Source organism: Bos mutus, chromosome 14, assembly GCF_027580195.1.
Source record: "Bos mutus isolate GX-2022 chromosome 14, NWIPB_WYAK_1.1, whole genome shotgun sequence".
Lineage (NCBI taxonomy): Eukaryota > Metazoa > Chordata > Mammalia > Artiodactyla > Bovidae > Bos > Bos mutus.
This window is the reverse complement of record NC_091630.1, coordinates 6,307,163-6,332,509: the sequence shown is the minus strand read 5'-3', so window position 1 is coordinate 6,332,509 and position 25,347 is coordinate 6,307,163. Positions and strand designations below refer to the sequence as shown.

Sequence of the window (25,347 nt, the reverse complement as noted above, 5' to 3'; positions counted from 1 at the left end):
CTGCGAAAGCTGAAGCTTCAATACTTTGGCCACCTGATGGGAAGACCCACCTCACTGGAAAGCCCCTGATGCTGGGAAAGACTGAAGGCAAAAGGAAAAGAGGGTGGCAGAGGCTGAAATGGTTAGATAGCATCACTGAACAATGGACATGAATTTGAGCAAACTCCAGGAGAACACGTGCTGCAGTCCATGGGGTCACAAAGAGTCAGACACAACTTAGTGACTGAACAGCAACAACAAAATGTTTTCTAAAAGAATGAGCCAAAACCTATACATAGTCCCCCTAAAATGTGCCCCTTTCCGGGCCCCTGGTGTTTGCAAAAAGAAAGAGAGGGGCTTCCGTGATAACTCAGAGGTAAAGAATCTGCAGGAGAGGCAAGTTCAGTCCCTGGGTTGGCAAGATCGCCTGGAGGAGGGAATGACAGCCCGCTCCAGTATCACTGGCTGGAACATCTTATGGTCAGAGGAGCCTAGTGGGATGCAGTACAAAGGGCCACAGAGTCAGACGTGACTGAGCGACGGAGCACACACAGACAGTGTCTAAGAGAGGCACAGAAAACACGGGACTAAATAGAGGGAAGTGAGGCAGGACAGCCAGACTGCAGCAGGACCAGACGATTGTCTGATGAGGCAACACTGCCTGGAAGGGATTCTCAATCCAGACAGATGAAGGCTGCTAAAAGTTTTGTAGAATGGATTCTTTGGCAGACCCAGATCTACATGATTTAATCTCCCTTATTATGATTCCTCAAAGGTAAGGAGGTAGAATCTAGAAATAAATTTTAAAATAAAATAACTGGCCTAGAAAGCAAAAGGAAAATAAGGGTAAAAGAAGTGTTCTGCTCCAAAAGCTTCACATAAAATCTTCTATGTGAAAAAAAAAAAAAAAAGGTGGGGGGAGCTGCATATAAATTCAATAGTCAAAAGCCTGGGTGAGCTTTTTTAAACAATAATGAAAATACTTATATAGCTCTTACCATGTACCAGATACTCTTTACATATACATTAGCTCATTTAATCATCCTAATAATTCTTTGAAATGGATAAGACTGTTATTTCCATTTTACTAATGAGAAAACTGAGGTAAAAAGAAATTATGCAAGGCCACACAGCTGGGAAGTGGCTGAGCCGGGATTAAAACCAGGCAACTTGCCTGACTCCAGAGTAAGTTTATTTAATTCTTAACCCTATGGCAAAAGATGCCATGTGTACAAAAAGGACAAGAAGGCATAGTAAAAAATGTAAGCTTTGGAAAAATTTTTTAAAAAAGCATAGCCTCCTCTCTTTCTCCAAGAAAGGAAAAGTAGAGAGATGTAAGATGTAAATAATTTATAAATAATTATGTAATAATTTTAAAATAATTATGTAAATACATGAATGAAGATGTAAATAATTTGCAAATAACTTGTAAATAATTGTGTAATAATTATGTAAATAATTTACATCAATGAAGATGTAAATAACTTGAAGTGGTTAAGAGGATATGACTTAAGATGAGGCAAGGGCCTCTCCCAGTGAAGAAAAGTAGGAGGATAGATAGACGCTGATGGACAGGAAACAAACTAGCTAGTTTTATAATTTCAAAAATCCAACTTGGGAAAAGGAGTTTACAAGAAAATAGATTTTTTAAAAATTGTATCTTCAAGTATCACATATCTTAAGTATCCTGAGCTTTAAACCAATATTTTTTTAGTTCTTTCGGTTGAATATATTTCAACTAGGCATCTCCTAGGCACAGCTAAAGTGCCTATTTCACTCAGGATTTGTGTTTTCAACCATTTGAAGCTTTTTTCTCTTATGACTGCTTTTTGAGTTCTAGAAAGGGTCCAGCTGGGGATGAGTTATGCGTGCTTCACACTAAATTGTTTCCTTAAAATATGACATATATAGTCTGCCCCTTCAACCTGGAGAAATAACCTCCAGGTTTTCAGATATTTTTATCTGTGTGGTAAATCAGGTACCTCTGAGAGTCAACAATGGTTTATTACTGTACTTTATCCATGGAACAAACATATCCATATTCATTTGAGTGACAGGAAAAGGAAGGCATGATAACCTACCTGTGTTGTTTTTCTCTCATGTGGCATAATGCATTCAACTGACCATAATCAATGTGCCTAGATTTTTGCAAGTCTGCAAAATTAAAAAAAAATCAATTAAAAATGTACTTTTCTGCAACCTTATTAACCAAATTTGCAAACAGAGTTTAATTGCAAACATTCATCATAGTAAAGGAATTCAGTGACTATGAAAATGAGGTATTACCAGACTTTATTTGATACACAAGCAGAATTGCATAGGGTGATTAAAAAGAGGAAAGAGAAAAAAAAGTAAAAAGAGGAAAGAATTTAATGTTTTTCATGTATGTCAGATTTAGTCTGGCATATTTTATGTGTTTAATTCCAGTAAATGGAATGTTTATATCACGTCACTTCTCTGGAAGCAAGCCTTTCAGAATCTTTATCCTATGCCTTTCAAACGTGAAGTGGTTCCAGAACTCTAGATATAAAAATTCAAACAAGAGTTTTCTTGAGGTCTCCCTCTCCCTTTATCACCCTGTCTATCTCTGAAATACTAGTCATTTTTGTTCATTCCTATGCAGGGCCCCATCGTTGGCTAGCTCCTCATCAGAGCTCTACAAATCATCTTCCAGGGTCTGGATTCATTTTGCAGTTCCTTCTGAAGTTCAAGTGTAAGCAAATCACACACACTCCCTTACAAGCAGAAAGATAGTAATCATAGCCAAGAAGCAAACTAATTGTCATTCCCCTTCAGTGCCAGAAAGAACTGACATCTTTCAAAGGAGATGAAAAGGAAGATAGAATATTGACGACAACCATCATTACAAAGATGGGCACTCACATAACAGGGCCTCTCCATATCCCGGGAGAATGCATACTGTTGGAAATGTTGTAGAATGGAAAGCAGTAACAAACACTGAGGTGCACATTACTCCTTCCCTTAGTGAACAGATACTGAGAAAATCAGTGGCCTAAGGCTTTTCTAACCCTTTGTCAAAATGTATTCATTGACCGCATTTCAATAAATGTATCCGCTTTAATGCCAGATTACGGAATCATAAAATTTCAAAAATGTTTTAAGCCTTTTGTGATCTAAAAATGAATCAACAGCAGATAACCACTTTCTAAATGCAAAATTGAGATTAGTAAAATTTAAACAAAAAACTGGCTGCTACCTACCACATAAATCATCACCATTTAATACACTTGAAAATTCTAATTATGCATTTTAGGCATCTTCTTACTTAAATTACTCAGTTAAAACTTAAGGAAAAATTAGCTAATTGCATTTTAGCATTATATGGAATTATTATTTTAAATGAATCAAGTGACAATTAAATTATATCAAAATACTTTTAGTATAGTAATATTTCTATTATAGGATATTATATAAAATTTTATAGTAGATTTATATACATGAGTTAAGAAAAGACTTAACACTAAGTATTGATTTAGTCCATCTTCCTAACTGAGTTTAAGAACAGGGTCAGAAATAGCCCTGGGGACTGGTGTGGACATAAAAGGCGGATGGTGTCATAGAGATTTGGGAAAAGGACAAGGTTTGAGAAATTCTGACTTTGAAAGGGGCTTTGAAAAAGTAAATATATTCATCTTTCAGGTAAAGCAAAAATATAAAATCCATAGGACAGGTATTATCAGACTATGAATTGCCAGTAAAGAATAGAAAAATTCAAAGTTCACCTTGCCTGAGGAAAGCTGCAGCATCTGAAGGTACAAGTTTGCACAGGGCTTGGCACAGCCAAGTGAACTCAAAAATCTAGAATAAGCTAGATAGTACTCGAAGCTCCTCCATCCATGGGATTTTCCAGGCAAGAATACTGGAGTGGGCTGCCATTGCCTTCTCCAAGGATACTTTACAATTCACCAAAAAAAATCTCCACTGATCCTCATTTCCAAGAGGTTTTGGTCACAAAGGTTTTACATAAAAGCCACTGAACAATATATTGGTGTTTTAGTCACTAAGTTGTGTCCAACTGTTGTGACACCGTGGACCGTAGCCTGCCAGGCTCCTCTGTCCATGGGGTTCTCCAGGCAAGAATACTGGAGTGGGTTGCCATTTCCTTCTCCAGGGAATCTTCCCGACCCAGGAATCAAACCCCAGTCTCCTGCATTGCAGGCAGATTCTTTACTGACTGAACTATGAGGGAAGCCTCATTTCCAAGAGGTATTTGTCACAAAGGTTTTACATAAAGGCCACTGAACAATATATTAGATCTTGTCTTTCATGCAGTTTCATTAAAAAGGAAAAAAGCAAAAGACTTTACCATGAAATTATAAAGTTGAGCATTTCTGGTAATAAAATTTAATAGAAGGATAAGGCTTCAACAGTATAAAGAGGACTAAGCTTATATTATTTTCCAGTCTTTTTTCTCTTCATAAATATGTCTTATCTGGGCTTTAAGCAAAGGTAGAAGAGGCTTAACCCTATATTGGGGGTAAAAATAAAGGATTTTGAGAAGAGTAAATTTGAAAAGAGATTAGTGGCTGATATAAATGAATGGTTATAAAGAATTTTAAACTTGAAATTCATGGTGAAATTAACAATTATCTTTATCTATATCTTTACTGTGGATAAGGAAATGGCAACCCACTCCAGTATTCTTGCCAGGAAAATTCCATGTACAGAGGAGCCTGGTGGGCTGGGCTACAGTCCCTGGGGTTGCAGAGTTGGATACAACTTAGCAACTGAGCATATCTTTAACTATATAAAAGGTTCACTGTATATTATTAAATTGAAAAACTAAACTTGCTCCATCTTGTCCAACTCTTTGCTATCCCATGGACTGTAGCCCACCAGGCTCCTCTGTCCATGGAATTCTCCAAGCAACAATACTAGAGTGGATAGCCATTCCCTTCTTCAGGGCATCTTCCTGACCCAGGGATTGAACCCATGACTCCTGCATTGCCAGCAGATTCTTTACCATCTGAGCCACCAGGGAAGCCAATATATATCTTTAATAAACCCACTATATGGCCCACTATATATTATTGAAATAGAAGAAAAATCCAGTGTTTTATCTGAGTGACATATTGATGATCTGTTGTTTACATGTCTTAATATTACTTCAGGAGTAGATATATATTTTCATATTTGTGCAGTATGGTGAATTGTTTGTGATGGGTGTTATAAAGATATGTTAAAATATAAATATACATTTTATCTTTATATAAAGTAATAAGTATAAATTAGTAATAAGACTAAATTCAACATTACATTAACCGTGAACTTCCAAATGTTCAAGCTGGTTTTAGAAAAGGCAGAGGAACCAGAGATCAAATTGCCAACATCTGCTGGATCATCAAAAAAGCAAGAGAGTTCCAGACAACATCTACTTCTGCTTTATTGACTATGCCAAAGCCTTTGACTGTGTGGATCACAATAAACTGTGGAAAATTCTTAAGGAGAGGGGAATACCAGACCACCTGACCTGCCTCTTGAGAAATCTGTGTGCAGGTCAGGAAGCAACAGTTAGAACTGGACATGGAACAACAAGCTGGTTCCAAATAGGGAAAGAAGTAGGTAAATTCTGTATATTGTCACCTTGCTTATTTAACTTATGTGCAGAGTACATCATGAGAAACACTGGGCTGGATGAAGCACAAGCTGAAATCAAGACTGCTGGGAGAAATATCAATAACCCCAGATATGAAGATGACACCACCCTTATGGCAGAAAGTGAAGAACTGAAGACCCTCTTGAAGAAAGTGAAAGAGGAGAGTGAAAAAGTTGGCTTAAAGCTCAACATTCAGAAAAGGAAGATCATGGCATCTGGTCCTATCACTTCATGGGAAATAGATGGGGAAAGAAATAGTGGCAGACTTTATTTTTCTGGGATCCAAAATCACTGCAGATGGTGACTGCAGCCATGAAATTAAAAGATGCTTACTCCTTGTAAGAAAAGTTATGACCAACCTAGACATATTAAAAAGCAGACATATTACTTTGCCAACAAAGGTCTGTCTGTCTAGTCAAGGCTATGGTTTTTCCAGTAGTCATGTATGGATGTGAGAGTTGAACCCTCAAGAAGGCTAAGTGCCAAGAATTGATGCTTTTGAACTGTGGTGCTGGAGAAGACTCTTGAGAGTCCCTTGGACTGCAAGGAGATCTAACCAGTTCATCCTAAAGGAAATCAGTCCTGAATATTCTTTGGAAGGACTGATGTTGAAGCTGAAACTCCAATACTTTGACCATCTGATGCAAAGAACTGACTCATTTGAAAAGACCTTGATGATGGGAAAGATTGAAGGCGGGAGAATAAGGGGATGATAGAAGATGAGATGGTTGGATGGCATCACTGACTCAATGGACATGAGTTTGGGTAAACTCTGGGAGTTGGTGATGGACAGGGAGGCCTGGCATGCTGCAGTCCCTGGGGTCGCAAAGAGTCACGACTAAGCAACTGAACAGAACTGCACTGAAGACTAAATTATTTTTCTCCAACAAGCTTTCCCTTAAAAGTGTAACGGATAAATATCTTTTGCATAAAACAAAGAGAAAGCGGTAGAATAAGTGAAGCCTTAACAATACTGTAAATGCATAACTACTATTTACTATGAGACTAAGCTCATCTGAGTGGCTTATAGGGCAAGATAAAGGAGATGAACAGTGGAGCCAAAGAGAAAATGTGAGAACACCATGAGAAAATGTCAGAGTACGCATGCATGCCAAGTCACTTCAGTCGCATCTGACTCTGCAACTCTACGGACCATAGCCTGCCAGGCTCCTCTGTCTGTCAGAGTCTCCAGGCAAGAATACTGGAATGGGTTGCCATTGGCTTCTCCGGGGGATCTTCCCAACCCACAGATCAAACCTGTGTTGCTCATATCTTCTGCCTTGGCAAGCGTGTTCTTTACCGTCAGCACCGCCTGGGAAGCCTACAAAACAGACTGCTTCAAAGCAATTAACTGTAGCGTTCTCTACTCTAATGATGAATCCAGTGATAAGTAGAAATTGGCTTAGTACAGTATTCAGAGTACAAATGGTTAAGTAGCAGTAGTAACAGAAACATTATCAATAAAATTTTAGTAAGAATAGCAATTCTTATACTAATAAGTAGGAGTGAATTCTAGCATAGGACTAAAGTACACAACAAGGAGTAGGGTAGGAGAAAGGAAAATGTCCATCAGAGACTATCAGTCTAACTAATTCTCTGTACATACTTGGATAGTTGATCTAGTTCTATGTTTCTATTAATAAATAAGCCTAAATTTGTGTAATAATAGAGAATAAATGCAGGAGGAGAAGGGGACAACAGAGGACGAGATGGTTAGATGGCATTGCCGACTCAATGGACATGGGTTTGGGTGAACTCCGGGAGTTGGTGATGGACAGGGAGGCCTGGCGTGCTGCCATTCATGGGGTCGCAAAGACTCAGACAGGCCTGAGCGACTGAACTGGACTGAACTGAGCTGAAACACACCTACCGAGAGTGTTAACAGCTCGGGTGGGAGGCCAGAGGTCCCCAAGTGGCAGGAGGGATGAACTGCGAGTGGCAGATTCTGTTTTTTCCTTCTCTACGCAAAATTAAAGGAGGCTTCTTTTTTGTGTTGTGGTGACACCTGGTTCCACCTGAACTTGACTTTATCACAAACCTTGAGCTAACCAATGCAGTTTTTCTCATGGAAATGTCTTTCTTGGGATATGTTAATGAACTATGTATTTGCTTGGAAATCTGCCTTTCTTCAAGATTCATGTCCATTGTGTTATGGCCAGGATGACTCACCCTGTGCCATTGCTATCTCAAAATGCATGTTGTGGGAGAGGGTCCTGGTGCAGCTCTCTCAGTTTTGAGGTGTTTCTTTTCTCTAATCATCAGCTTGCTAATAGGTATATAAGTGAAAGTGAAGTCGCTCAGTCATGTCCAACTCTTTGCCACCCCATGGACTGTAGCCTACCAGGCTCCTCCCTCTATGGGATTCTCCAGCCAAGAGTGCTGGAGTGCGTTGCCAGCTCCTTCTCCGGGGGATCTTCCTGACCCAGGGATCGAACCCCTGGGTCTCCCGCTTTCCAGGTAGACGCTTTAACCTCTGAGCCACCAGAACTCCTTGCTAAAAGCTAGCAAGGGAGCACTCTTTCAGTCTCCTTCTGATGTCTATGTCAGAAGTTTTCACTATCTCTTTTATACTTGAAAAAAACTTTTCTACACAAAAAGCTCTGAGTGATCAAGCCTCAGACTGAATTCGTTTCCTCTGGAGGCCATGAATCTGGGCATTGTTCATGGCTCATAGCAGCAACCTTTCACTATGTCAATGGTTAATAGTGTGTTTATTCTTTTCTCTTCACTAATTGCTGTTTTCTAAAATCCCAAAGTTAATTCTTCTTCAAATAACATTCAATAAACATAGGCACTTGAACATTTTCAATTAAATAAACCATCAAAAGGCAAAGAAATAGTGTCCAATGAAGAGCTTCTAAAAATAAAAGTTGACATACCATCATGGACAATTATACAAGCGGGCCTATGTTGTTCTGCCCCTTGTCTGAGCAGTTGACATTAAAATAAACACATATTAACTGAAGAGGGGAAAATGAGGGGAATGTTATACAACAAATTGTTGACACAGCTTTGTTTATATCTTGATGAATGCAATCATCTACATCTTTATTGCCTCAACTCACATTCACTTTTCCACTCACTAAAATTTATCTTTCACCTTCATTATTTGTTTAAAATTGTCTTTATTAAAAATTATGGGAAATCCTGTAGTTTCTAGCCCAGTAAATTCTTTTCAGTCTTCATCGTACTAACCCGTTTGACGTTTGACACTGCTGAAGTTTCTGCCTGTGAGACCTCTGTGACACCGTGCCTTTCTAACTTGCCTCTTCCTTACGAGGCTGCCCTACAATCTCCCATCTTCCTCCTCTGAGCAAGCTGTCCACCAATCCATTCTCAGGGTCCCTGTCTTGTCTTCTCAGTTTAGACCCTCTCCTTGTATGAGCTTATCAGCACTCACATCCCCACTGTCACACATACACTTCAGATCCTCACACCAAACTCTCTAGCCCAGAATTCTAACTTTCACTTTACTGATAGCCATGTGAATATCATCCAGGGAAATCAAACTCAAGGTAGCAAAAACTTCAGTGATAATTCCTCTCATACTTCTGTCCCTCAAAAGCCTGACCCTTTTCCTGCATCCTCCACCTGGGTTAAGAAAATCCTGTTATTTTCCATAACTCCATAGCCAACTTGGGGTCCCATTCTTTTGTTTCCCTTTCAAGGTCAATGTGTTATGAAACCCATCCATTCTGCCTCTTTTGAAATGTATTCTAAAGTATCTTTCAAACATGTCTTCTCCAATCCTAATGGTGAAGCCGCCAAATAGGGCCGCTGTGAAGAAGTGCCACTCCCACGCAGGCAACATGTCAGAATCGTGTTTGAGAGCCTCTCGGCGTCTCATCTGTATTATTGCAATAATCTCTCTAGTCTTCCTGACTCCAGTCTCTTCTGTCCCAACCCATCCTTCATGCTAGTATCACAGTACTTTCTAAAATTCCAATGGGAGGGACTTCCCTGGCAGTCAGTGGTTAAGACTCCACACTTCCACTGCGTGTGGGTTTGATCCCTGGTAGGGGAACTAAGATCCCATATGCCATACAGTTCGACCACAAAAAAGAGAAGGAAAGAAAATCCCAGTGGTGATCACATAACTTTGTATGGAGCACAATGCCTTTCCAAATCATAAATTAACCTCATTGAACTTCATTAAACACCACCACCATGTTCATCTCCCTTGCTCCCCATGTTTCAATAACACATTTTCCACACATTTGCTATCTCCTCCATGAACATATTTAGTCCTTTCATTATGATAGTCTCTTTGGTTCTTTCTCAACTTAAAAAAAAAAAAAAAGCTTATCCATCCATTTAGATCCATCCCAAAAGTTGACTTGTCTGTGACATTTAAACTTCTCATCACTCAGAAAAAGCAGTTTTACTAAACCTGAAAAGAGTTGTAGTGGAGCAAGCATCATCCTTTGTTATGATTTTTTCAATTGTACTTAATGTTTATTTCAATTTATCACTGTCTCCTAAAGGTAGGATCCACTTCTTCACTCATATATGAAACACTAGAACTTAACACAATGCTTGAATTTAAATAAATATTGTTTGTTAAATTATAATGGAAAATTAGAACATTGTTCTATATGTCAGACAAAGGTCAATTGCATGCAAGGAAAATACATCAAGGAAAACCAATGAAGGCAGGAATAGCTGATGAATATAAAGTTTCTAAAGAATATGGCAAAGAATACCCACCAAAAGCTAATAGATGAACAAATGAAACAACTCTGCCCCTTGTAGGGTACTGTACATGGATCATTTTACCTTCTTTTCTACATGAGGTTGAAGATCACAGAAATGTCATTTTTGGCATTAAAAAGCTATTCACCATGGCAAAGAGTTCACTAAGTAAAAAAGTGTACAAAGGGGAAATATTCAGATCTTCATTACACTGAGGATTAAACACATTTCCTTACTACAAACTTTGAAGAACATCAGCCAAATGATGTGATGTCAATGAACCCTAAAAGAAGCAAGCATATGCATACTTCTCTCGTTTGAGGAAACAAGCAGAGTGCTCCAGGGGAAGATTGTAGGGTCCTGGAGGATACAACCGATGAACTCTTACCTGGAATGGCAGGGTCTCAAGACTGAATACTCTCAAGAACCCTAAGCCCATGATATATATGAAATGTAGAGTCGAACAAGAATTCCACCTGTACTTATATTCTTTTTAGGAGTCAGGTTGTTGTAATGGTAAAATAGAGGGCAAATGTTAGGTGACAATCACAGAAGCAGCTGATCTCAGTCGGTCATGAAAGAGAAATAGAGAAATCTCTACCAAGAAACCTTGGCAGAATTATGACACTTGAATTATGACAGCACTAATTAGAGACATACAATTTAGGGAAGAGTACAGAACAGAGCTGATGAGAAAGTGTTCACAGTTAACATACAAGAAAATCCCATCAGTCTGCTACCCTAGTTCATTCATTTTTCTTGCAAGTAATCCACCTTCAAAAAAATAACCATCATTCAACAATACTAATACCTAGGCATAACATACTCTAAGAGAAATTGTGAAAACACTTAACTTATCAAATGAAAAATAACACGCATTAGAAGATATAATAAATAGGAAATGGGAAGAAAGTCCCACCACACACACACACACAAACTCTTGATGAAAGAAAAATGACCCATAAGGCATTAAATATAAATAAAACTATAGAAATAAATTACAAATGAACAGGTTATATTCAGGAAAGGAAAGAAAAATAATTATAACAAAATCTACATTAGAAATAGCAAAAATGTCAATAGAGTATTAAGAAAATATGGTCCTAGAGCATAGATGTTAACATAAATAGAGAAGAAAAAAATGATGAAAGTGATAAATGAAGACAGGAGACACTACATGTGAAAACTATTCCTGAAGAAGGAAATAGTAACAATGGTAAGGGTATGTGTGGCGGGGAGGGGGGAATCTTGAATATATAATACAAGAACATTTTTCTCATACAAAGACCTGAATCTGAAGAACTAAATACCATGACCCAGCACGGGAAAGAGAAAGCATAGTTAAGGATCTACAAAGAGACTAGATATTTTAGATGCACTGGGTTACCTTCTAAACGTTGCTGTTTCAAAGGTAAACAATTATTTTAGCACCCAGCCAAAAGAGGAAGTGTCTCCTGTAAGAGTTAAAACTCAGTTTGGCCTTAGTTTTCTCTGCAGCAAAGTCCTGGCAAACAGTAAGACAATTTTTTCCCTGACAAACAGTAAGACAAATTTTTCTTAAATATAAATATAAAGGTATTTTATAAATATATATAATAAGTATATAAGGTATATATAAATAAAAATAAAGGTAACAAATAAAAACTTCAGAGATTATAATGTACCATGAGCTCTCTGAAAAATACAATTTGATAGACATACAACTAAGGCTTAAATGGTATGGACTGTGCTAGTAAAGGGGCTTCCCAGGTGGCAGTAGTGGTAAAGAACCTGCCTGCCAAAGCAGGAGAAGTAAGAGTTGTGAGTTCGATTCCTGGATCAGGAAGATCCCCTGGAGGAGGGTATGGCAACCCACTCCGGTATTCTTGCCTGGAGAATTCCATGGACAGAGGAGCCTGGTGGGCTACCATCCATAGGGTCTCAAAGAGTCACAACTGATCCAATTTAGCAAGCACGCATTCTAACAAGGGTTAAGTAAATCCTTAAACCTTAACACAAATTTTAGATTCTCCATGATTCTAGTGGAGACAGTATAAATAATAATGAGTAACAAATTGGAAGTTTCATCAGAGAAGCAAAAGTATAAAACATATTTGTATAAATTTCCTCACACAACAGATAGTAGTTCAGACTAAAGAACATTTAAAACTAATGGATGTGTACTAATAATATTTGAAGGTATGAATTTAGCCAAAGACTTAGACATTAATATTTATTAGACATTAATAATCAAATTAAGATATGAAGAAAGTTTTATCATTTTGTATTAGATTGTCAATATCCATTGTCTAAAGTTAATGAGTCAAGAAATATAGGTTTAGATATGGAGCCTTACTATTAAATGTTTTCCAAATTAAATGGCATTAAAATTTATAAATCAAAAATCTCAGCTTTTGTATTAACAAATTAGCTATACCTCAATTTTAAAAGAAGGAAACAGCAACCCACTCCAGTACTCTTGCCTGGAGAATCCGATGGAGGGAGGAGCCTGGTAGGCTACAGTCCATGGGGTCGCAAAGAGTCAGACATGACTGAGCGACTTCACTTCAATTTTAAAAATTGTTTAAAAAAAGCTAATTGGAAAGAAAAACTCAGGAGACAAAATAATTTCCGCAGTAAGTTCTTTTCCTTTTTAACCCCAAAGTTAAGTGGAAAGTGAATCACTGAGGATATAATTATTTTACATAGCTAATGAGATACGTAATCATATATCAAATTTATTCCTTAAATCAAAGAGCATATCAAAACTGAAATTATAAAATATCAAGAAAGTAAAAATAGTGAATGCTTTCATGAACCAATATACTCCCCTAAATATGTATATTATATTACAATAAAGGAAAAAGAACTAAGCATTCTTTTCAAGAAGTTATAAAAAGCAAAATAATAAGAGAAATGGAAGAGAGAAAATAGGAAAGTCGAAATTAATGAACTTATAAAACAGGAAAAACTGTTGAAAAGTAAGCAAATTCAAGAGCTTGTTCTTTAAAGGGAAAAAATAAACTACTGACTTATCTAAACAAATAAAAAAAGTCATAAGTACTCAATGTCAGAAAGATAACTGGGGTGTAATTAACTTGAAATATCATAAAGGTAATGTATTTTTTACAACAACATGCAAAATAATTAAAATTCTGATTTAAAAATGAGTGAGTTTTCAGGAAAATGTATATTTCCTAAATTGACCCTAGAAGAGAGACAAAACCTAAATAAATAATTTACCTTGAAAGAAGTAGAAAGTAATCTCATAGTTCAGTTTCTCTCTCTCTTAAACACACACAGAAATGTATCAAAGCAAGGTGTTATTACGGTGAGTTCTATCAAATTTTTATAGGAGAAATAACTCTAATGTTATTTAAATGTTTCAGAACACAGAAAAAAAAACCCTTCCAAATTTCTTTGATGAAGCAAGTAAAGCAATCCCAGTGTGACGACAGTGTGAAAATGAAAAACAGACACTGATCTCATATATAAATAAAAATGAATACGTTTAAGTCCAGAAGCATATTAACATAATCATACCCACAAAAAATGTAAGATTATCATAGTAATTTGAAGAAATTTCAAGTTACAACGATGTAATTTACCACAAGTGAACATTTTAAAAATCATAACTTCAGCAGATGCAGAAGTCGTCGATAAAACTCAACACTGTTTTTAAATAACGGAAGTCGAAAAAAGGTTCTTAACTTGATGAGTACATAAAACCAAAAGACAGCGTCATGTTTAATGCTGAAACGCTACGAGCAACAGCATACAGTGAGGAACAGAATACAAACATTCACTAGTGCAACACACATCTTCAAGTACCACGGAACGTGATTTGATAAAAGAAATATGCAAGGTATAAAAATTCAGGAAAAAGAGACAAAAAAGATCAGTTGACAGAGATCACCATAACAAATATAACGCTAATAATGGAAAGGTTTGAAAAACTGTAAGAAATACTAAAATATAACAGAGACAAGAAGTAAACAAGTGTTCTTAGAAAAATGACGCCAATTTGAGGGTGGGGTGATTTGAGAGAATAGCATTGAAATATGTATGTTCAGTTCAGTCGCTCAGTCGTGTCCGACTCTTTGCGACCCCATGAATCGCAGCACGCCAGGCCTCCCTGTCCATCACCATCTCCCGGAGTTCACTCAAACTCACGTCCATCGAGTCGGTGATGCCATCCAGCCATCTCATCCTCTGCCGTCCCCTTTTCCTCCTGCCCCCAATCCCTCCCAACATCAGAGTCTTTTCCAATGAGTCAACTCTTCGCATGAGGTTGTTACCATATGTAAAATTGATGTCCAGATGCAAGTTCCATGCATGAAGCCGGTCACCCAAAGCCGGTGTACTGGGACAATCCTGTATAGGATGGGGAAGGAGGTGGCAGGGGTCGCGGGATCAGGTTGCAGGGAACACATGTACACCTGTGGCCGATTCATGCTGACGTAAGGCAAAACCAACACAATATTGTAATTATCTTCCAATTAAAATAAATAAATTTTTTAAAAAGATAAAAATGGTGCCAATAGACAGTTAATGCAAGGCTGCCACAAACTTTCATTTTGTAGAACATGCAATATCTACAACAAATAAAATAAGGTATGCCTGTTAAAAAAAGAATGAAAAAAGGGGCAGAATTATTTGATAATATTGTAATTATCTAAGTAGAAAACAGAATTTCATAGATGGAAATTCCCTTAGGGTATCAATTTAAGTGGCTAATTATGAGAGTAACTAGATTTTCAATAGCTTTTACCTTCCTCTGAACCAACGAGTCCCAAAACCGCTGAGAGAGTAGAGAAAGGTAGGCGCCAATCCCAGCTGTGGGCGTGGCGTGATGATAGGGCGTCCCAAGGCACAATACCAGGGTGGTGGGCACCCACACGTGCGCTGGGCCCCGGAAGAGTACTAGAGGCCGAGAGGGGTAAGGACCACAAAAGTGGGAAATGGGAGGGGCCAGGACGTGCCAGGGTTGAGTGTAGGACCCTCAGTGGGGATGAGGAGAGGGGTAGTGGTACGAAAAATGGGCCACATACAGGGGATCTAGTCAAAGGCGTTTGGATTAATAGGAACACGGTTTCGTACTTGAGAGAAGAGACTTATAGAAGGAGAACGCCAAAATGACTATAGAGTTGCAACACTAAGTTGCAATAGAAATAAATTGATATGCAAGCAAAATAGAAACAAAAATATTTTTTATTAGAAATAAATTGATATGCAAGCAAAAATAACTGTAAAATCTAATTCCTTAAATCTGTCCACTGAGAGGGGCTGGGAGCAGTAACACTCTAACATCAACAAACACCCAGAGTACCCAGAGTACCTGACCTTGATTTTTAAATCCAAGTCTGCATTAAAATGAACTAGGGCTTTTTGGGAAAATGGCTGGTCTGTGGGCTCAGGCAAGGAAAAGTCCAAGATGAACCTGAAAAAAATCTTATTGCTCTAGGAAGTAAGGAAATGCTTAACAACCTTGAGAGCACTCCCAGTGGCAAGACTGAATAATTAAACAATTTAGGCATAAAAACATATAATGATAGTAATTCATCAAAACACTTTGAATTAACTCTTGCTGTTATTGTTTAGTCACTAAATCATGTCCCACTCTTTTGTGACACCACGGACTAGAGCCCGCCAGGCTCCTCCATCCATGGGATTTTCCAGCCAAGAATACTGGAGTAGGTTGCCATTTCCTTCTCTAGGGGATCCTCCTGACCCAGGGATCGAACCCCCATCTCTGGCTTGGCAGGTGGATTCTTTATCGCTGAGCCACCAGGGAAGCCCTTTTGAATAAATGAGGAAATCATAATTTTACAATGATTAATGATTAAATATTTGAGAAGAAATAGAATATTTATATACTTTCAAAATACTTTTTGACAAAATACTTATTAATTAAAAAAAAGGAAAGAGTAAATTTATAGCAAAGCTCTCTGTGTGTACTGTAATCAACTGATTAAAGTAAAATTATGCACCACCTGGTAAGACGGAAGGAGAACACAGAATCACTCCTGTGACATTCCTGCCAAAGATATCTGACTTCAATCTAATTGTAAGGAAATATCAGACAAGTCAAACTGAATCATAACCTACTAATAATGGTTTGTAATCTCCCAGCATCAAGGTCATGAAATGCAAGGAAAACTTAGGAACTGTTCCCGACTAAAGGAGATCAAAGAGACAAGACAATGAAATGCAATGTGAGATTTTAAATTGAATCCTTTATTTCCAGAAGACTATAAGAACAACTGGCTAAATTGGAATGTGGTCCAAAGATTAGATTACAGTAATTTATCTGTGTTAAGTTCCTGGTTGTGATGAATGTACTGTGATTACATAATAAGAGAATGTCCTTGTTTTTCTGAAATATTTAAGGATGATGGAGTGCCAAATGGCTCTGGGAAAGTGTATTTCTTTATGTTGAATTTACAGCATTTCTGTACAATTGTGGCTTCAATTTTTTATTTTATCTTTTAATTCAATAGCTTCTGTGTATGACTTTTATAGTTAGAAAACATAATGAGAAAAAGATCTTTCTAATAAAAAGGAAAAAATTAAATGCCTAGGAATAAGCTTTATTGAGTGTCATAAATGGATACCTGCATAACTTGGAAGTAGAAAGGTTGAATAAAGATACCAGTTCCTGAGTAGAAAAACTCAACACCAGAAAGACGTCTGTTCTCCTTAAATTAATTTTAAATTTAGCACATTTTTTCCAGATAAAATACCAAAACGTTTATTTGTTGAAGAAGTCCAGTAAAAATGGAAGAAATAGCCAGAAAAATGTCTGTTAAAAAAGAGTAATCAGTAAAGATTAATCTTACCAGGTATTGAAATATAAGGCTTCAAAATTATAAAGTTCAACATGAATGCATAAATAGATGAGAGAAAACAAGAGATGAGTGTTAAAAGTAATAATATACTCCAGATATAAATCCAGTATTTAATACAAACTGACATTTTAGATTAGTAGATAAGAATTACTCAACAAATGGCGTTAGAACAGTTGGTTGGTCACTTGGAAAAATATTATGTTGTAGCCTTACATCACTATTCTAAAGTAAATGCATTCACAACGATTTTTAGACGCACCAAATATTTATTTAACAAGTTTGACACTGAAAAATAAAACTATATCAACACTAAGAGAAAGCATGGAGGAAATATGTTTAAATCTTGATATGAAAAATGACATTCTAAGCAAACATCAATAACAGAGGACAAAGCTACACAAACATCCTAAAATCTTTGTCAGACACAAAAATCATAAAGACAAAAGAAAAATGCAAACTGAGAAAAATATTTGTAAAGCTGAAGCTGAAGGGCTCGTTTCTTTTATAAACAAAGAGTTGTTTTAAGTAAAAGGGAAAACAAACTTTAGTGAATGGGCAAGGGACATAAACAGCTATTCACATAAATACAAATTGCCAAAAATATATGAAAAGATGCTAAACCTCGCTATTTAAGAAAAATAAAGAGCAGTTAAAATTGTTTTCAATTAATTTATTGACAAACATTTGTTTTATAATACATGACATCAGTAGAAATGCTGTAAAATAGAAGTTTACATGCACTGATGGGAGGACTAGAAATTAGTACAGCCCCTTCAGAGGACAGTATCAGTAGTTACCAAATTTAAAATGCACACATCCTTTGGCCTTGCAGTTCTATTGAAGCACTTGCTTACCGGCTTTAAAAGGTACATGCAACGTGTTTATTTGATTTTAACAGCAAAACTTGCTAGAAACAAATTCCCACCACATTAGTGAGGATCCAGTAGCCAGGAAACAGAAGCCATATCAGTATTTTTAATGGAAAAAAATAATACAAAGGATTGTTAGGTATTACAGAGATGAAAAGACAACAAAAGGAACATCACATACCATGCAGAAAGCATCTACCACCAATATTTCTTGCTGATGAAGCAAAGGAAAGAGGTTTAATTACTAAAACTTAGAAACTGGATCAATGGGCCTACAAAGCTGAAACATGGCCCTCTGGGGACAGGGCCTACGCAGCTGGCACTGGATTTTTGAAGGGAGGTGATGGGGCTGTTCCTGAGAATGTCGGGAAAACTGCAAACGGAATTAATTGCTGCTGCTGGAACAGCCAGCCACTGCCTGGGTGAAAAACGCATTTCTGGTGAGATACTAACAAGGAGAAAAAAACCAAAAACAGAAATCAGAAGAATAAACACTTTCCTTAACTTGCCTCCTGCCTTCCAATCCGCCTCTAACACTGCTATTGACAGAGCCTGATAGGAGGCCACCTGTCTTCTCGGGAAAAACTGGTTTGCAGAGTCCCAGCCCCAGTTTCATAAAGCAGAATATAGAAGGGTGGATTAGAAGATGAGACACACTAACTTAAACATCCTTTAGTAGTATTTTGGTGTATTCAAACACATATAAACATGAATATGCTTGGAAAACTCCGAGAAAAAATATTTTTATGATACTTCTGAGGATAAGATCAGGAGTATGGGCTGGGAGGAAGACTCACTCAACTTTTAATATTCTCGTGATTCTGTGTGTGTGCTCAGTTATGTCTGATGCTCTGCAACCCCATGGACTGTATGTAGCCTGCCAGGCTCCTCTGCCCATAGAATTTTCCAGGCAAGAATACTGGCAGGGATTGCCATTTCCTACTCCAAGGAATCTTCCTCCCTCAGGGATAGAATCTTAGGCCTCTTAGGTCTCCTGCATTAGCAGGCAGGTACCACTAGCATGACCTGGCCTTGTGTCTGATGCATGTACTATTTATGTAATGATTTGTAAAAGAGCAGTCTTCACCAAAATTCCCACAAATTGAGATTTATTCATTCTTCTGTCAATTTACTAAACACTTGAATGCTAAGCATTAGACAAACAAATTTTTCTCAGCATCAGGGTCTTTCCAAATGAGTCAGTTCTTCACATCAGGTGGCCAAAGGATTGGAGTTTCAGCTTCAACATCAGTTCTTCCAATGAATATTCAGGACTGATTTCCTCTAGGATGGACTGGTTGGATCTCCTTGCAGTCCAAGGGATTCTCAAGAGTCTTCTCCAACACCACAGTTCAAAAGCATCAGTTCTTCGGTGCTCAGCTTTCTTTAGGTCCAACTCTCACATCCATCGGAGAAGGCAATGGCACCCCACTCCAGTACTCTTGCTTGCAAAATCCCATGGACGGAGGAGCCTGGAAGGCTGCAGTCCATGGGGTCGCTGAGGGTCGGACACCACTGAGGGACTTCACTTTCACTCACATCTATACATGACTACTGGAAAAACCATAGCTTTGACTAGATGGACATTTATTGGCAAAGTAATGTCTCTGCTTTTTAATATGTTGTCTAAGTTGGTCATAGCTTTTCTTCCAAGGAGCAAGCGTCTTTTAATTTCATGGCTGCAGTCACCATCTGCAGTGATTTTGGAGCCCCCAGAAATAAAGTCTGTCTCTGTTTCCATTGTTTCCCCATTTATTTGGGGAAACATGACATTTATTTGCCATGAAGCGATGGAACAGGATGCCATGATGTTTGTTTTTTGAATGTTGAGTTTTAAGCCAGCTTTTCTACTCTCCTCTTTCACTTTCAAGAGGCTCTTTAGCTCCTCTTCATATGAGGCTTTTAAGGCAGGACTATTTTGCCCGTGCCCTTTGTGACTCTCATTACCTTGATCCTGGGGGCCAAAGAGGACTCTGCGGGCTGCTGCCCTGGCAGCTGTGAGAACTGCTTCCACAAAAGGGCAGCACCTGATTCTGCCCTTCTGGAAGGTTGTGATTCTATCCTACAGTCTTCTGAGGGCAGTTGCCAAATAGGGTCACACGAATGTTTACTCCTAGTAAGCTCTCTCATCCTCCTGAGAAGTGTTGCAGGTAGCTTTCAAGAACATCAATCAAATCATTTTAGCTGCATTTTACCCTTTATCAAGTGTAAAGTTTATGACATGAGAGACAGACTTAAGCCCAATCATGAAAATTTTAAATGCCAAATTGAGGGAAATGGATTGTGATCTAAGTTTTGGAGGAGAGTAGGGCCCTGATAATTTTTGAGCAGAGAGTTACTATGATCTACTTTTAAATCATCATATCACCAAGAAAATGTGGCCCACAATGTATGTTGGGAGGAAGGTGACAGAGGACGCAGACGGCTGGAGGGGCAATACCAGAGGGCTTAAGCAGGAGCTACTGCAGAGCTCACTGCCGGGAGCAGAGCAGTAAATAGCCTGAGACCGGGGGTGACCCAGAGTGACCTCTACAGAGACCTGACCTGTGATGAGCTGCAATTTTCTTCGAGGTCTCCTGCCTGAACACCGCAGTCACGATTAAACTCAAGTTTAAGTTGCCGTGCAACTTACTGCAGGAGACCTGGGTTCAATCCCTGGTCCGGAAGATCCCATGGAGAAGGAAAAGGTCATTCACTCATGTGTTCCTGCCTGGAGAATTCCATGGACCGAGGAACCTGGTGGGCTACAGTCCATGGGGTCACAAAGAGTCGGACACGACTGAGCGACTAACACTTTCACTTTTTTTCACTTAAATTGCGGTAACTTCATTTCTAAAGGCCATTCAAGATTTTCTAACAGAAAGTATAAGCACATTGAGGACCAAAGTAGAAAGTCTACTTTTTCAATAAAATATTCATCCTTTCTCCTTTGGGACTTAAAGAAAAATTTAAGTGACTTTTAAACTGAAACAAAGTAGAGAAAACAACTTTCCAATATTTCTTTTCCTAAACTGTCTGATGTTATGTTCCATTAGGACAATGATTGATTACATTCCCCCAGAGACACACACAATAACTCGACTACTTTTTCCATCTTTTATCCCTTCTTGGAATACCCATTCTCGTCTTTCTCAGCTGTTTCTCAGCCTTGCTTTCTTTACACATTACAAAGTCTGCTTCTCCACAGACAAGCCCCAACCCTCTTTCTCTTACTTGGACTCCTAGGATTTGCATAGTGTAGAACTTTAAAATGGAGTAATATTCCCCCTGACAGATAAATATACATTCTGAGGGTCTTTTAAGATTTTGCTATGAGAGAAATAACAACTCTCGAGATACAGGAAATGCAGTTGAAAAGTTAGTAATGATGACACCGTTTTTTTCATATGCCCTTAAAATGAAAAAAAAAAAGAAAGGAAAGCATTCATTTAGGAGTAGGTATCTTGTTTTAAATTCCTTCAAGCATCTCTGATCTTATCTTGTTTCCTTCTACATCCCCATATGTTGCAACAAGCAAAATGTACCCACTGACATCTTTTGAACCTGAAAGCCATTTGTTACTGGGAAAGCAAACAAACAAACCCTTTTGTTAAAGTGCAGAAATTATCAGATAAACCAGTACAAAATGCAAAGCACACTTTTGGAATTGTCCTTTCTGAAAAGGATAAATCTAATAAGTATGAATAAAAAAAAGGTATAACTTATTAACCCAAACAAAGGTAGCTAACTGGACCATACTAATTATAGGTGTGAAATGGTTTCCTCTAGCCAAATGATAAAGGAGAGCTCTCTGTCTCCTTAAAAAAACAAAAATTTTTAACTTTTTTCTTCCTTTTGTCTCTTCAGAAAATCAACGGCTTAATAATAACGGATCTAATGCGTCCCTAGATTAGATGCTATTTCACATAGGTGGTAAAACTACTGCAGGTTTAGCTAACATGTAAGATTTTTTAAATAAAACTTATCCAGCATAAAAAGTGGTATGACATTTTTGCTTTTGAGAACAATCATCTCTTTCCTGGATTATGAAGAATCCAGAGATACAAGTCAAAAAGATTGTAAAAGGCTTGAAAGTTTCAAAGAAAATATTTGTAAGTGAGTTAAGAAGCTTAACTACTGGAGTGTTTGTGAGTCTGAATTTCAGAGCCAAGGAGATGGCACTGGGGCGGGGGAGGCGGGTATTTAAAGATGTGTGATATATTCTCTTCCTTAAATCAAGAGTGTCGAGGTAGATGGCAAAATTCAAATAAATGCCTCACCATCATTTAAGTGGTAAACTGTGTGAGGGATTTCAGGGTGGTGGGCAAGGAGGAAGCCAAAGCGCGGCTGACTTTGTTGCTGGTTTATGAGTAGAGGAAACTCATAACAAGGACGATACTGTGAATAATCTCCACCACTTGACAACTACGTGAACACTAGTGTGACGCCTAAGCCTCCCTGTCCCTAACTGTACAATACAACATGTGCTGGATTTGTGTTGCCACTGTAACAAATTATCACCGACCTGCTGGCTTAAAGCAACACAACTTTTTATCTTTGTTCAGACTTCTCTAAGTCAGAAGTCTGAAACAGGTCTCACTAAGCTAAAATCATATTGTCAGCAGGACTGCATTCCTTCTACAAACTCTAGCTGCCAAGTCACCTCAGTCGTGTCTGACTCTGTGCGACCCCATAGACGGCAGCCCACCAGGGTCCCCCGTCCCTGAGATTCTCCAGGCAAGAACATTGGAGTGGGTTGCCATTTCCTCCTCCAATGCATGCAAGTGAAAAGTGAAAGTGAAGTTGCTCAGTCATGTCTGACTCTTAGCGACCCAGTGGACTGCAGCCCACCAGGCTCCTCCGTCCATGGGATTTTCCAGGCAAGAGTGCTGGAGTGGGGTGCCATTGCCTTCTCCACACAAACTCTAGAGAAGAACCCATTTCTTTTCCAGCTTCTAGGGGCCACCCGAATTCTTTGGCTTACCGACTCCTTCTATCTTCAAAGTCAGCAATAGCCAATCCAGCCTTTCTCATCCTGTATCTGCCGCACAGGCTTCCCTCTTCCACTTATAAGGACCCTTCAGATTATGATGGGCCCACCAGATATTCCAGAACACTGTCCCGTCTCAAAGTCAGCTGATTAACAGCCTCAATTTCATCTGTAACCTTAAGTCCATGTGCCAAGTAACACAGCATACTCATAGTTCAAGGGATTAGGACGTGGATCTTTGTGGTAAGCAGGCCATCATTCTGCTTGCCACAGAGCTCATGGGTTCTTGTAGAAAATAAATGAAATAACAACATAACGTGCAAAATATTTACACACTGCCTATAGAAAGCCCTCAGTAAATGTTATCCACATACGAAATTTATAGAGAAGGCAGGCGTGACTCACTAAACATAACATAGCTAAGCTGACCCTAAGTGAACTGGAATGTATATAATGCCTAGACTTTCTTTAAGGTCCTTAACTGCACCTTCCTATTTATGTCTGTTGCATTTTGAGTAGCTCCTTCTTATATCTCCTTTATAATTCAGGTTCAGTCATATTTGGGTTGAAAGCATCTTCACACACACTTTCATGAGATCATTGTTTCAGCAGAGTTTAATAGGGGAAATTGCTGACTTATTAGAGTTAGCACAAAGGCACAGCTAGTAAGCAAGCCGGACACGTATCTAAAGAGAAGTCACACACAGAACATGAAGCAGGAAACTCTAAAGGGACGATCGGCAGCCCCGTGCCTTTCCATTATGTTCTATTCAGTTCTGAGATCTAAATTGCTGCTGATTTTTCATCTTTTAATCACTTCACACAAGTTAAGTGTCCTTGGGAGACACTACAGAGGGTAGCACATATCTCATCCCATTGATTCTAAATTAATTTGATCTTTTAACTCCCAGCTACTGTAGTTCCTAGGCTGCTAAAAAGAAACCATCTTAGAGTAACTTTTTTCTGTACAGTAGAGACTGCCATTTTTTGACAAAATTACATTTGACATTTATTTTCACTGACACTGAAATATGATTTTGAGTACATACAAGAATTTTTGCACAATAATAATAAAAACATATACAAGTAGCTTACATAGGAGTAAATTTGATTTAACATAAGGACTTCATTTAATACTGTTCAAGGCTTAAGCAGAGCCTTTCTAATGGTATCAAGTGCTGCCTGTGGCAACTTTTTCTGGTGACTATATTCATTAATTTAAAATATACATATACATAAAAGTTAATTCTCAGAGGAAGATAACAGATGGGTTAGCTTTTTCAAATCAATGCTAGAAATTTGCCCAGTAAATATTAAAATAATAAGATAAATGCATTATTGAAGTTGAAAAGGTCACAATTACTGCTGGTATCTAAAAATTTTTTTAAATCTCAGCTATCACTGAGATGATTACATATTATTAGTCAGTGTATTAGTGATCAAATAATAGATCTATGAATTTGATGACTATGATGACAGGTCTTGAGAAAAATAATCTGGTTTAGTCTGACTCTATAAAATAAGAAAACACTGTAAATTATATAAACTTCAAAAGGTTTAACTCAAAATGTATAGTTCCTTTAATATTGTAAACCAAAGACTACAAAATTAAAATAAAATGGGAATACATTCCAGAGCAAGAAAAATGGGAATTATGTCTTTTTTTGCTTTGGAAATTTTAAATAGCAATTCTTCTAGTAAAAATTATGCATGACTTAACTCACAAAGGACAGGGTGTAAGCCTGACTCTCGGTAGGCACCTGGAGACCTGTCCAATTCACGGGTGAGACAAGCGACCTCTCCAAGCCTTGGTATTTTTCCATTTTTGAACTATTTGTTACTTGAAGCTCTGAGAGCTCATAAAAATGCTCATTTTACTAAGTAAAGTACTGGAAGCCTAGAGAACAAAAACATTTTCGGAAGGACACAGCAGAGTTGGCATCCCTATGTTCTTTCCAGTCCCCTGTGTTGTCAGTAAGGCTCCCGGGTGCCTACCAACCCTGAAAAGCCCCATTTGTTTTCTCTGGGGTAAGGACCATTGAAAAAAAAATGCTAGACCCTACAGGTTTTCCCCACTCACTTGGAATACTGCGAAGTGGAGGAGGAGGCACATTGCTTACAGCTATCATATGAGAGAGAATGGCTGCTGGAAGAGGAGACATAGGCATCTTGATGGCTCAAAGGCAGCTGACCAGAGGCTTCTTAAGAGGCAAATGACCACTCCTCTCCTTGAGGCATCACAAAGCAGAACCCTTAAGGAATGCCCTGATAGGTAAAGTAATATGGAATCTTCAAGTTCACAGTTCTATGCGTGTATACGTATTCTAAGAGTGAAACCTAGACCAGGAAGAGTGATATTTTATTCCAGTGGAACTTATGAAGGAGGCTTTGTGA

At 38.1% G+C, this 25,347-nt stretch overlaps 1 protein-coding gene across 1 annotated transcript in view; it reads right to left on the bottom strand.

Annotated features, from left to right (window-relative positions):
- Positions 1-25,121, bottom strand: part of CNBD1 (cyclic nucleotide binding domain containing 1) — a 383,222-nt gene extending 358,101 nt beyond the window's left edge. The window contains exons 1-2 of the mRNA XM_070382901.1: positions 25,034-25,121; positions 2,061-2,133 (exon numbers count right to left, since the gene is read on the bottom strand). Of these exons, the coding sequence (XP_070239002.1) occupies positions 2,061-2,133; positions 25,034-25,121 (161 nt within the window). The remainder of the gene's footprint in view (positions 1-2,060; positions 2,134-25,033) is intronic.
- Between the last annotated feature and the right edge of the window lie 226 nt (positions 25,122-25,347).